We start from the raw sequence: 13,744 nt of genomic DNA on the forward strand, positions 1-13,744 counted from the left end.
CTGAACCCCCGTCATTCTTCTCTCATTCTAAACGGCGGTCTCGGTGTGACTGTGACTTGACAGCCTTTCAACGTCTATCTCGGGTATGGTCAGCTCGTCTGGGTTGTTATCGGCGTATTCAATGCTGCTCGTCTGCGAGAGCCGCTTGCTTAAGGACGACTGTTTTCTCAGTACCTCCGCCAATGTAGTGCTGCTGTGCTCGCTCGTGTAGCGCGCGTCTAGGCCCTGCCGAAATGCGTTCACTACGCGGATCTGTAACCGGAAACCTTTCTGTCAATACAGGGCCTTCGTGTCCCTGGCAGTGCCACGAGCTTTGGGAGAAATGCACCGTTAGATAATCCACTTAAGGTAATGGAGGTTGATCCTCTATCCTATTGTTCCCATCGACATTTCTCTTTTTTTTTCATTTTTATAATTCTCAAAATTATCTTAATTTGCTTCTGTTATAGCACGAGAAATACATTATTGGAGACACATGGAGAATTTACAAGAATCAGCGAGTGAATAGTTGACGGTAGTATTGGTCAGTTAGTCCTTCACTGATGATTTTGGTATTAACGATTTTACTTTTTCCCAGGATTTTCAAGCGACGAATGCCGATGGGAGAATGCACGTGGCTTAGAAGCAACACTAAGTGATTAGCATTGAAAAGCATAATACTCAAACCAGTTATAGTAACCGTATGGTGTCTCAGGTAAATCTTTTTCACGATTCTTTAAGGGATAAGATGATCAACCTCTGCAAAACAGATTAGGGAACAGTCATGTAGATATATAAATATAATTATGTGTATGTATAAAAAGACAGAAAGCAGCGGCCACACGAATTACTAGAAGAACTAGCGGGGCGTTGATACCCTGCACAGCAAGGCAATAGTAGACAACAGAATTTGAAGAGCGACGTCGGTGGTGTCGAAATCTTTTTTGACAGGTAAATTTGTTAAAGTTAATACACTGATCTGTTTGTGATAGATTTTTTAATTATTCCGAAATTTCATTTCTTTTTCTCTTTTTGTAGGAAGATAATTTTACGACCCATAGACGTCACCATTTCAAATTATAATTGCAATGTCACGCAACACCACATGCACTCGTTGATCGCCAGAGTCCTCCACTAAATCTCTTCCCACATCGGATTCTCGTGAGAACAAGATCAATTATCGTTTCAGACACACACGATCATCGATGCAAAAAGCGGATATGCGAGGCTTAAAGCTTTCCACGTTTCCTCAAACTTACTCTAGACATAATTTCGACTCCGCCTATTAAAGAACTCTTTTTCCAAAAAGTACAAAAAGTAACTTTTGAACTTTTTACACGCTATGCCAAATAAGCCAGCGCAAATGCTACATTTTGGCAGATACATATTATTCAAATTACACGCGACTGGAAGCTAGTATTATGTTTAATACCAAACAATGAAAAAAAGAAAAAAAAGATCAAAATTCCACGCATATACACTTGCATCGTCTGGTGAGCTGTAATACAGCGTGACAAATTGCAGACTGCAAGAATTTAGCATGCATTGGCGTAATATCCGAAACCGATGAACATTGCTATATTCAAATCAGCCAAGAAATTTACTTCCGGATGAAAAAAGAACAATCCCCATCCGGAAACACCCGCGTCTTTATTCTTATTTATTTTTCCATATTTTTCTCGGTGCGCACGCATTCACGCACGCACGCACACACGCATGTACACACGCATACAAATACGCACGCACGCACATAAAGTAAATCTCTTTCTTTTTTCTTCCTTCCTTTCTTGCATTTTCATGGAGGTGGCAGGAAAATGTGTCGCGTTAACAAGTCATTTTATATATAAAAAGTTTTTTTTTTTATGCGCCGTGGAGAGAGGTCCCCTAACCAGGCTGACAGTCAGACTCTTTAACCTGGTCGAATATCCGGTTTAGATAATGCATCTCTCTGGTACTTTAAACATGCACGCTACACCGCGCAATGCGCTCTTCTGATAAACAATTCTGCACTTCACAGGGAGACAACGGTCATCCCACAAAAATTTGTTCATCTTTTTTCAGTTCGTCATTTTTCTTTCACTTCTAAACAACTTACAGAGCGACACACGTGATCTGGTGATTCCCCGCTTCACGAACGACGCGGCTACCCTCTCTACTTTCACGAACGAATTATAGAGACACATACATACACATACGCACAATCAATTTACTTCTTCTTTAAGTTGGTACAAATAATTGGGGTGAGAATTAATTATTGTTGCTTTTTGTTCGTTACGAAAATTAGAAAGAATTAGTCCGATGATAATATCACTTTCTAGCTTATCAACGGCTGATAAAAGGCAACTAAATTTCGGAGGGAAGTCGCATCAGTCGTGCTACGAGGATCAAAGTACGTATACAGATTTATCAGAAAATACAGAGAGAGAAGGTGAATGGTGATAAAGAGAAGCAAAGAAAGATCATTAATCCATCACGGAATGAAAAAAGGCCTTAATACGCTATCAAAGATCACCGGAAAGGTATTAAAATGTATCACGTATCATTCGACCACACTTTAAATTATTCAATATAAAAACACATACACACTCTTCTACGAACCAACACAGACGATATCTCGTACTACAAACGTGTATCTTAGCTCTTTTTTATTTCCACGCTCAATCGGTACCGAATATCGACAGAGAAAAAACTAGTTCTTTTTCTATGCAATTCGACTATGAAATTGTCTTTGAAGCTAACCATAGAGTTAAACTTGATAATAACTCTAAGAATCTGTCACAGGAGCCTCCAAAAGTCCGTCAACTTGCATCGACAAAGGTATTTAGCGTCACGAAAGAGGACACACATAATCGCACATGGCGTTGCTAGAAACTGTAATTTGAACGTATGATATTTCGTGTATAAATCTCGGGTTAAGTTTGGATTAGGTCCTAAACCTACGACCAGAAATATGGTCATTTAGAAAAAATGTTATTATAAGTATTAAAAACTTATGATACAGTCGTAATGCATGGAACAATAGTAACGTGCCTGCGAACACGACGTGGATCGTGTGATAAGAATTGGAAACAAATGTTCCTTAAAATGTCTTTCTAACACATAGTACACTTTTCTCATAAAGCTTCAACGGGATAACTTATTAAATAATACCATATTAATAAATGATATCCGAAGATACTATCCGTTCGATGTACATTGATTTAGTTCTTTGTATACATCGAGGTATACATCGAAGTATGCTTTAACACCAATTTTCATTGGTACAAGGATACATGTCCAGATTGGAACAACTGTTGGAAATAGTGATAAAATACGCGAACCACGTCGTATCATAAATGCAAAAGTATCATACTACTCGCTTGCATGTAAGCATAGTTAGCCGAAGGATCAGCAAAATATTCATTAAGTACAAAAAAGGGCACCCTCAAAGGTCGTCAGGGCAGAAAATGCTACTGATTACAGCAGATTTGTCAAGAGAGACATAGAAATGCTCCCTGAAATAAGGGAAATATTCCCTATCCAATTGATTGATTCTATTCAATTCGATCGATTGAGCCAAGCCTATTATCGATCTATCTCAACAAGAAATCTTGTTTCGATAAAAAAGCAAATAAATTTATCAAAATAGAATTTTCGGATATGATTAAAAAATTCACTAGATTATTTTCCTAGAAAATCTTTAACGACACTTTCCGATATATTCATAGTTGTAGCTACTTTCTACATATCTTTTGCTTTATGCAATTATTTATTAATTGCTGTTTTTTATCGAAACTTAAAAAGCTAATTAACGTATCGTAATTTTTTTTTTTTCGTTTTCCAAGAGACAAAGAAAGATAGGGTAAAATCGTGTAAGACGAAGTAAGAGAGCACAAAAATGCAGCGTGCCGCTGAAAATGTTGGGAGAAATTATCCATCTATCGATAAGCGATCGTATATTTTAGACACCAGTGATGATTTTTGATCACATTTATCGCAAAATATAATTTAAACGAAGAATTGGACCCTCGATTTTTTCGACAATTTGGTAACAATTATTCTTACATGCAAACTGTGCTAAACGATTCACAAAACTGCCACTAGTCAAGTTAAAACTATGCTAGATGTAAGATAAATACAGCAGCTGATAGTTTTACGGCTAAAACTAACGAAGACGTGGTACTACATTTTTATGTTATTTTACAGGTAAATCAACGAAGCAGGAACGTAGTACGACGTGTAACACCGTATGCTTCTAATTATTTACAAGCCTAGCTGAGCGAAATTTGGAATATGGTTTACGAAAGGTAACCTTGAAATTTGGAACATGATTTACGAAAGGTAACCTCAAACTTCTAATGTCTAAAAAATTATAAAATAATCATCGACTCGTAATCAAATATCACCAGGTGTCGAGATTCACGAAAAGGAAGAAATAGTTTGAGAAACAGAGAAGCAGCAGATAAACAAAAGCAGTTGTGTGCGCGCGCACGCGGGCATAGAAGTGCTCTATGCTTGTGTAATATGTGCGTGGAAAAAGTTCATACACGGGAAAAGGAGGGCATACACGCGTGTATCAGCGAGAAGAAAAGGAAAACAAGAGTCAGGGTTGTGGATTTGTAACAAGTAGTACAGCAATAAGTTAAGAGTCCCTAACCTTTTCATTGTTTCAAATTTGGAATCAGACGTTTTTCAGCATTGGTTTCGTTCCCTTTTATGCGAGTATGAATCTTACTGATCAAATTTTATTTACCGTAAGGTCGAATTCGAATAGAAATGTAAAGGCTAGGGATCAACACCGTAACCTACGAAATAAAAATGGACGAGAAGGGACAGAAAAAAAACGTGTAAGAAGCAAGAGGGCGGATAATAGCAGCAACAAACAGGTGGCACACACAGAGCGAATAAAAAATGTCGGGTATACAGTGAAACGTAAACAGAACAAGTAGAAAGAGAGATAGAGAGATAAAGAGAGAGAGAGAGAAAGAGAGAGAGAGAGAGAGAAAGAAAGAGAAAGAAAGAGAGTGTGTGTGTGAGAGAGAGAGAGAGAGAGAAACAAAGGCAGAGAACAGAGCCAGAAACTCTGTATGTATGTGTGTCTGTGTATATACGTGTGCATATGTATGTTTCATGTATAGTTGGGTAAATGTAGAATAAAGACAGTTATAGACAGATACAGACAGACAGACAGACAGATAGATAGAAATAAGATAAAGATTTAGTGAAAGTGAGAAAGATAGAGCAGAGAGGAGCGCTTACAGCTTGGTCTGTCGAACTCTTGCTGTAGGGTACTGGTATCAAACGTTCCTGCAACTCGCCACCTATTACCTTCAAGAGCAAAGGATAATATCATGGTTATAACTGGATGCAACGAGCAGTTAACGCACTTAGCAGTACACCACTTCTCGAAATACCGAGAAAAAAAAATATTCTTTTAACGTTCCTCAACCTTTAGCCCGGTTTGAATAACACCGCTCTGCCTTTAGGCACTTTTTAACTGATAAAACTATTTCTTCAAATTTCCCGCGAAGGGGAGCTATGTATTCGTGATCACGATAGTCTCTGAGCTCTTCGGAATGATTTCATCTCAGAAATTTTGTCGTTTCAAGCACAGATTACGTCAGAAACGACTTAAAGGTTGTCTGAAGGATACCAATTTTTGGAAGCCACTTTATCTTGTGTTTATAAAGCGTATTTGGAGCAAACATGATTTTTGAAGGTAACAGAGCTAAAAAGTGCCTGATTGTCAATGACTATCGAAAGAGAAGGCTATAGACTTAAAAGTAAAGCCCTGTTAAGTATGCATAATATTTGTGGTGTGAGTTGAATGCGTAAAACCCATAAAAGTCGATCGCAAGTATATAAGAAACTTAAAAGATAACAGAGGTTGATAAGCGGAAACCGAGGATAGTTCGTACATGCAACATAAGATATAATATCCTCAAAGTTACATCCTCGTACGATATGTTTCATCCATTGTTCTAGAATGAGAATTACTGCGGAACAATTGCTAGATTCCCGTCAGTGAACTAAATCCCTACGAATGTACGTATTTCCAAAGCATTCCCGTATTTTCGTTACTTGTAAAACAAAAATTGACGGATCCCGTTAAAGCGAGAATGATCAATTAGCTCGATGAGAGATGGGTTTTATAAATTATATTTAACTCTGTACTTCGAATATCTTCAAACCTACATGCAGTGAATTATAAAACGCAAGAAAAAAATGTACATATAACAGTGAATTTTATTACGTGAAGTAATAATTGAGTATTTTGTGAATAGTGTCACGACATGGTGAAACACCAATCGAGTTTACAGATGTTAGGATACACCGTGTGTTAAGCTTCTGATAATAAACAGGATAAACTCGAGATTAAAGACAGCCCCAACGTAGTAGAGTATTGCGCATCTAGTTATACGCATGCTAGTAAAATACCACGTGTCTAGTTACATGTAAGCTTGTAGAACACCGAGAGTCTAGTAACAAGAAGTTTAGTAGAGTAGTCAATAGCTGGCGTGACGCCAGACAGTGATACGATCAACGCGTGATCAGACGGATCGTATTAGAGTTTTCTAAACCAAAGTTCATGGATATTGGTTGCTCAAGAGTATCGAGAAGTAATCCCTATTACAATACTATCCCTCAGTGGAGGCTTTTAGACCGTGTTATGAGAATATTTCCATTTCGATTTCGATTAGGACAAAGAAAATTTATTCCCCATCTTCCTCTCGTGAGCAGAGGGGGGGAATACCCCATAAAAATGAGCTGAATACTCGAAAGAAGCAAACGGCTCGAAAAATCGAGTAACTCGAATTATTTTACGTGTATCATGGATGCCTTGTGTTTGCCAAAGATAACCGATCGTTTAATATTTCTGTTAACATGGCGATGAAAAGTCCATTCGAGCTACTCGATCTCTACTCGTCTCGAATCGGAAAACGAATTTCGGCTCAGTTCAAGTATCGAATTATTCGAATATAGTCTCATCCCCGTTTCTGAGTCCGGGATCCAACGCGCCATGTTCAGTCACCATGTTAGGTTATGTCAATGAGAATGATTTGATCGAAAGATTACTGCTCGGAAATGACCTTGATAAACCAATATCTCTGAATTCTAGAATAGTATTGATCAGACGTATCCCAGTAATACGTTCAACGACTAGTTTCCTACGCAGGATTCCATTGCCTAATTTTCTCGTTGCGTCTTATAAGGTGCAGAAGCTTCAGTGCGGATCGCTTAATTAGTTTACAATAGAATCAGACTGGAATCCTCGTAAAATAAATCGATTTGCGAGCGAGAGTAACTACTTACAAAACACGAATAAGAAATGTTAAGTAAGCGTGAGGAAAACAAAATAAAGAGGAAGCTAATGTGCCGGTGTTCGCAATTGGAACAGTGGCCTTAAGTAGCTTTCCTGAACGCGTTTGTTCGAACGTTTCACCAGACGTCGGTGATACCACTGCTGTTAACGCAGAAGTGGCTGGATTATTGGAAAAATATATCTATTTTGCCCGACGGCGGAAATTTCGTCCGATTAACGAGCCTGTCCTGCTAAGCTCGCAGTCGATCATTTCTGAGATTCTTTTTTCTCTTTCAGATAAATCTTCTGCAGGCAGAAGATGAACATTTAAGACAATTGAGTATTTTGTACTTCTCTTTTCACTGGTCGTGAAAGAACATCGTGAGTTCGTGCAAACAGGGTACAGTCTAACGTAAGCCAAGCATAGAAATCACAGAAATGCTTTTCTCAGTGTGTGCATAGACAGCGGACAATTGTAAGTGGTCTTTCTAATCTTAATCTTAGTAAAATACAAACTTTTTAGGCACTCGTCTTTTCCTTAAATTTGTAACTTCTTTACTGACAGATAATGTTACAGCACAAGTCACTCGAGCAAATGCAGTGCCTAAGAAGTTGACCAAAATGTAGACTTCCGTATTTCTTTAGCCTGAGAGAGTGAAACTGAAGACGAATCTCAATGTAGACGAGATGGATAACGACTTGTGTTGAGTCGTATGTTTACAAAATGCAGGCATACATCGTAAGATATAATGCTAAATGAGAAATGAGTAAAATAAAAATTCTCTTTTGCAGTCAACAATGCTCTCACTGAACATTCTTTCGCTGTGCTCTCTCGGACAACGGACAACGGAACCGTGACACTCTGACGCTAAGGCAAATTCCCTATTAGTTGCTGTAACACTCGGAATATCGTGGAAAGTCTTACAGAAGTTTGGCTATAACAGTGAGTAAAAAAATAGCATCATTTTGACAACGTTTGGAGTAAATGGTTACAAATATATAGATGATTAGAGAACGATCTGAAAAGGAAAAATATTCTTAGATCAAAATGCACATGGATGAGCAACGATTGCCGTTAAGAATCAGCAGTTTCTTTTATTCACCAAGTCACTGTGCAGATTTCTCTCCGTTTGTGTGGACGCGAATCAAGAAACGAACTTCCATAACTTTCATTTGCCTTCTCCGTTCAGTAGAGGGATCAATGAACCACGAAATAAAGTAATTAATACTCTGCAATGGTTTAGTCAGGATAAGTTCACAATATTTACAATTACACACTAGCTATTTGAACTTGTTATTCTCTTAATAATAACTGCTATTCCAGCGTATTTCGCTTATTCTACCATTGTCGTTATTCCTTCTTTTAAACACGGCTTGGAACCTGGTAGCTTCCCAAGTGCCGCTTATGCGTACAAACATAAAGAAATATTACAACTTTGTTTATATAACTTATTTTCTATACCGAATATTAAACTGCAAAAAGAAGAGAACCGTTTCCTAAGATAACAGAAAATTAAATAAACGTACCTATATAACTGAGTATTTAAGTGCTATCAAATAGAATGAAACTTTACGGTGTTGGGTATGTACAAGTACCTCGACATTTCATTTCGTTGACACATCGAAGGAAATGTAAAACAAACTTTACCATTTCGCATTAGAAATATCCCAGTTTCATCCTTTTTGTACGAAGTACGTGAGTGCAGAGGTTCAATGCCACAGTTAAATAACCGCAATACAGAGATATATTAGTGGCATGAAAGAAAGGAGTAAAAGATTGCCGCGTGTTAAAGACACATCTAAGAACGTTCATGCACCCTCTGCTGATTGGTTTCAATCAAATATAACATTCGGATAACGTGTCTTAAACTTTATTTTATATAATAACAATAATAATAATAATAGTCGCTAATAATAATTAAAAATTAATATATTAATAATCAATCATTTTCATTCTTCCAATGTGATAAACTAATTTCAATATATTCAATGCGTCAATATTAAAAACTGAATGTCTTCTCCCGATTGCAATACGTTTTAGCCATTGTTACTTTGCATAACCACGCAATCTGCAGTAGACACTTAATCTCTTAACAATGATGAATTGCGAATACATAAAAATTCCTCGCAAGAGTTCTATTTTTCCTCCACATGTGAGAACAACGACGAATATCGTCACCGACGTTTCTTTCGTTTGTATATAATATACAGCGAATTCTCGCCTGACGAGCAGGCGAATCACGTCGGGGAACCCTAAGATAGAAACGAACCAGAGATAGGAACGAGACAACTTATTCCACAATGGAACACTTGGAAGTTGAACCTTCTTTTTCAAGAAGTCAAATGCCCTATAAACTTAACAACTCTTGCGGTTTTATATATATCAATGGGACAGATGATTACGTAGAAACAAAACCAGCAAAAATAGGCAGATTTATGTACAGCAGTTAGAGTATAAAGTTGAAGACATATACAATATGTATATTTCTTATAAAAGAGGTTCCCTGATATTTTAATGCATCGCGGTTCATTAGGGGTTTCTCTACAAGTACATTCTAAAGTATCTTTCATTTCCTTACATAGTTATTAGCGAACTCGCAGTAAATTGCAATGCATTAAAATCTCAAGCTTTCAGATTTCAGTGTTTCAAGGCTTAACTGTTCTTAAAAGAGAATTCTCTTCCAGCGTTCCACAAGGGATTCAATAGAAAACCCGTTGTCTATCGTTTACATTCTATGCACAGGTAGTTAAAATAGAACCAGAAATTCGTTTTCTAGAACCAGTAATCCAGTAGCCCAGTTGCAACAGAACGTTATGTACAGAATTATTAGGTATTTTATCATTGACTAATGCAACTGGATATTGAACTGAGAACGATTCCTAACCTAGCCAGGAACATAGCTACTTTTCCGGATATATGTTTTGACGGATCATCGCAACCAGGAGAGTAGACCTAACGCGACTGACGGTTTTTCGTTTTTTACAACTTCCTTACGAAATATTAATATCATCTTTTCCTTGCTTTTGTTTTGTCTTTCGTTTCTTTCGCAACCCTGGCAGTGAATATCGGCTTTTAAACCAAGGGGTTTCATGTGACACACACCTGGTGCGCGAAACGTTTAAGAAGTTAGAACAGAACAGAAAAGTGACGACTCTCTCTGTCGATCTGAACAGGATTAAAAATAAGTTCGCCGCGTTTCTCATTCGCTATCCATGAGCAAAATAAACTCAGATGATCGCTAACGATGCCAACCAATCACTTCTGTATAGTTGCACGATGAAACCTTGATCGTTCTTTCCGAAACTTCGTTACAAAAAAATATTTAGGCTTCTGTCTTCTTATTCCTAATCGTCCGCCATTTTTTCTTTACTTTGTTACCGATACTTTATAACCTAAAAGTCGAAATGAATTATAATTTATAAAACGGAACATATTAGATACTTTTAGCTATGAATATTAAGCTTACAACGACTCTGAGCATTTTTAACGGTTTAATGACCCACGGTCCAAAATGGCGCGTCAAGGTTTCATCGTGCCCCTAAATTGAAGAAGAAATAAGGAAGGAGAATAGGACAGCGACGAGATCCAATCTCGCAATTAAGTACTTCTTTTTGCCACTGTCGTTTCCTTCATTGCTCTTCGTGAGGTCCGTCGTGCTTTTCTAACGAGAAAAACGAATCACACTCTTCGTGATTCTACTGGCAGATCATGGGGATCTATAAGTCAAGTATCTCACGGCTTAAGAAACCCTGTTTCTTCTTGATTAAAATTCGTGCTTAAACATCGTTCCACGGGTTTGAAATCTGTCTGGATGATACACAGAAACCATGGCAGGTTAGAGAGAAACCGAGCTACAGAAAAATTCCCCATAGACGTGAAAATGAAGATATTATGGAACGTACAGCGTGTCTATTGTCTCAATTTATCTCAATTTATCTCAATTTATCTCTGTAATCCTTGGGAATGTACTGACTGTTTTTATTTCGGTGGATTAACTGGAACAACAGCATATAGATTACTTAACAATAGAATCATAAATATATTTATCGATTAAACATCCAATTTAATATGCTTAAAATTGTCGAACGTTCCGTTTTCGATACAACGTTTTCTTCATATTGCAGCTTATCGTTATTAACTCTCGTGTTATACAGTGCTCGAACAAGTTAGAGAAGTTATTCCATGAAATGATCTTCGGAATTCCGTGTTTGTTTCAAATTCCAATTTATTCCGAGCATAATACAACGTGAACGTCGTTAGTTAGCGTTGGGCCCGATAGGTGTCACTGGTTTAGCAGTACTGGACATTGTTTACTTCACATTTTACAGTGGAATTGAACATAAAAACGAAACAAGAGACATCCTGACAATTATATATACGAAAGTTCCATACATGACGTGAAAAAGATATGACAGACTTTATAAACACCCTGTACGATACCCCAAAATGAATGCTAGATAATAAGATTAAGTGAGACGTATTAAGTCATGATGATCTATTATGCGTCCTAGTTGATCCTTCAAATTTTTCCCTCTTTACAGAAGCCCATCTTTACGACGAACAGAATCTCTGGTTACGTATATAGGCTCCTAAAGAGAAAATCGAAGATAAGTACATTTCCTGTTGACATAACAGACATTGGGAAGATTGTAAAAGAAATGAATGCATCTTTTGTCTCACCCTGACATGTTCTTCCTCGTGAACAATGACCTATTTAAGAAAGCCGAATGGAATTATTTTGATTAGGTCTATCGATGAAAATAGAAGAGATGAAATCTGCTGACATGTTCGAATTAAGTTTCAAGACTAGCAGATGAGTATAGAGTAAAAACGATGATATAAACGATGATATAAACGATGAACAAGCAGTGTGTGAAGATATATATCAGTCAAGCAAGCAAGCGTTTAAGCCGGACCATCGTGCACGCAGACAATAACCAGTCAGCCTAACATTTTCATAGACTATATCAGGCGTTATCTGTTGCATATCGAACTTAAAGGTGCTTGAAATAAAACACGCTAGGTTTCAAGTACGGAATGGCGAAATTTAAGTTAACAAAAGTGAACAAAAGAGGGGTGAAGATTCTGATCCGTTCAGCGGAGAATTCGAAATCCTCGAGAAATTCTAGGTTCCTCCATTTAATTTTCGAATATATCGATATATTAGCGTAACATACTATAGAACGTATTATTAATATAATAATTAATCTTTTCAAAATTAATTGAGACATTTGACAATGTAATTCGTGAGGAAGTACTCACACTTTTAGACGGACGAAGAGGATGGAGGAATCTTAAATTATCTTCAGCTTTTGCGATTGTTCTGATCGATGTGAAAGTGAAATGATAGTTCTGTTTGATCATAACCTATATCGTCTCCTTTTCTGTGCTCGGTTTTCTAAAGAGGTTCGCAAAGAAGGCTAAACAAGCATTTCTAGAGCTGATGAACTTGGCCGCCTTGTGAAGAAGCTCGGACGAACAGGCTGAACGGGTCTCTGTTTTCAGAACGAGCCTTAAGTACCTGTAGTTCTCTCTCTTTCTCCCAGAATCGGACAGAAGCAACGCTTGAGCGTTGCCGATCTCTTGTTCCTTCGACAAGCAGAGCACTTCACTGGAACTTCGTAGAAGAAGAGGAAGAAAAAGTAGAAAAAGACAGAAGAAGTGGAGGATGAGTCATGTCGTGGAATAATAATGTCCTTAATTGGAAGAATGAAGATATTACGAAGAATCTAATGGTTTCTGAGATAAAACTCAACCCTTTAAGAGAATTCGAATAACAGGTTTGATCAAATATGAGAGCTAAACCTTAGAAAATGGTAAAATCTTAAGTATAGGGATCTACACTCTCAAATGCAATTAAAGTACTCTCGATGCAAGAAAAGAGGCAGTCTATTAAAATGTTAAGAGTAAGGGAAATCTTCTAAAAGTCAGCCGACGTTCTAAAGAACTAGCAACCACTGAAATAATATCATACAGCGTTCAACGGAGACAGTGGACAGACAGGTAAAACACGTACATTATAAAATAAAAAAAAACCTCACGACGATCTCGTGAAGCGTAGTTCAAAAAGTAAAAAATCACACATATAGAAAAGAAGTTGGTAATTAACAGTTGAAAGGAGCATCGAAAGTCAATTTACTGAACCTTTGAAGCTACCAACTATTGGAAAACTATTAATAAAAACACGCGACGCCTTGTTAATTGAGTATCATCTAAAATAACCACCATAAGTCGCCGAACGAAACGAGAAAAGCATATCTTGTCGTTTACGAGAGTTCAGGCAAGAAAGAAAGATGGCGGATGGTCTGAAATCGAGAACAGTATCCTGACTGAAAGTTAAACGTTGGAAGTAATGACAGAGATACGCAAAGAGATAGATAGATAGATAGATAGATAGATAGATAGATAGATAGATGGATAGATAGATAGATAGATAGATAGATAGATAGATAGATAGATAGATAGATAGATAGATAGATAGA

At 37.3% G+C, this 13,744-nt stretch overlaps 1 protein-coding gene across 1 annotated transcript in view; it reads right to left on the reverse strand.

Annotated features, from left to right (window-relative positions):
- Nucleotides 1–13,744, reverse strand: part of PMCA (plasma membrane calcium-transporting ATPase 3) — a 65,439-nt gene that overhangs the window by 1,711 nt on the left and 49,984 nt on the right. The window contains exon 16 of the mRNA XM_017908153.1: nucleotides 4–252. Coding sequence (XP_017763642.1) covers nucleotides 28–252 — 225 coding nt within the window. The 3' untranslated portion in view covers nucleotides 4–27. The remainder of the gene's footprint in view (nucleotides 1–3; nucleotides 253–13,744) is intronic.

Source organism: Eufriesea mexicana, unplaced genomic scaffold (genome assembly GCF_001483705.2).
Source record: "Eufriesea mexicana isolate 0111107269 unplaced genomic scaffold, ASM148370v2 scaffold10051, whole genome shotgun sequence".
Taxonomy (NCBI): domain Eukaryota; kingdom Metazoa; phylum Arthropoda; class Insecta; order Hymenoptera; family Apidae; genus Eufriesea; species Eufriesea mexicana.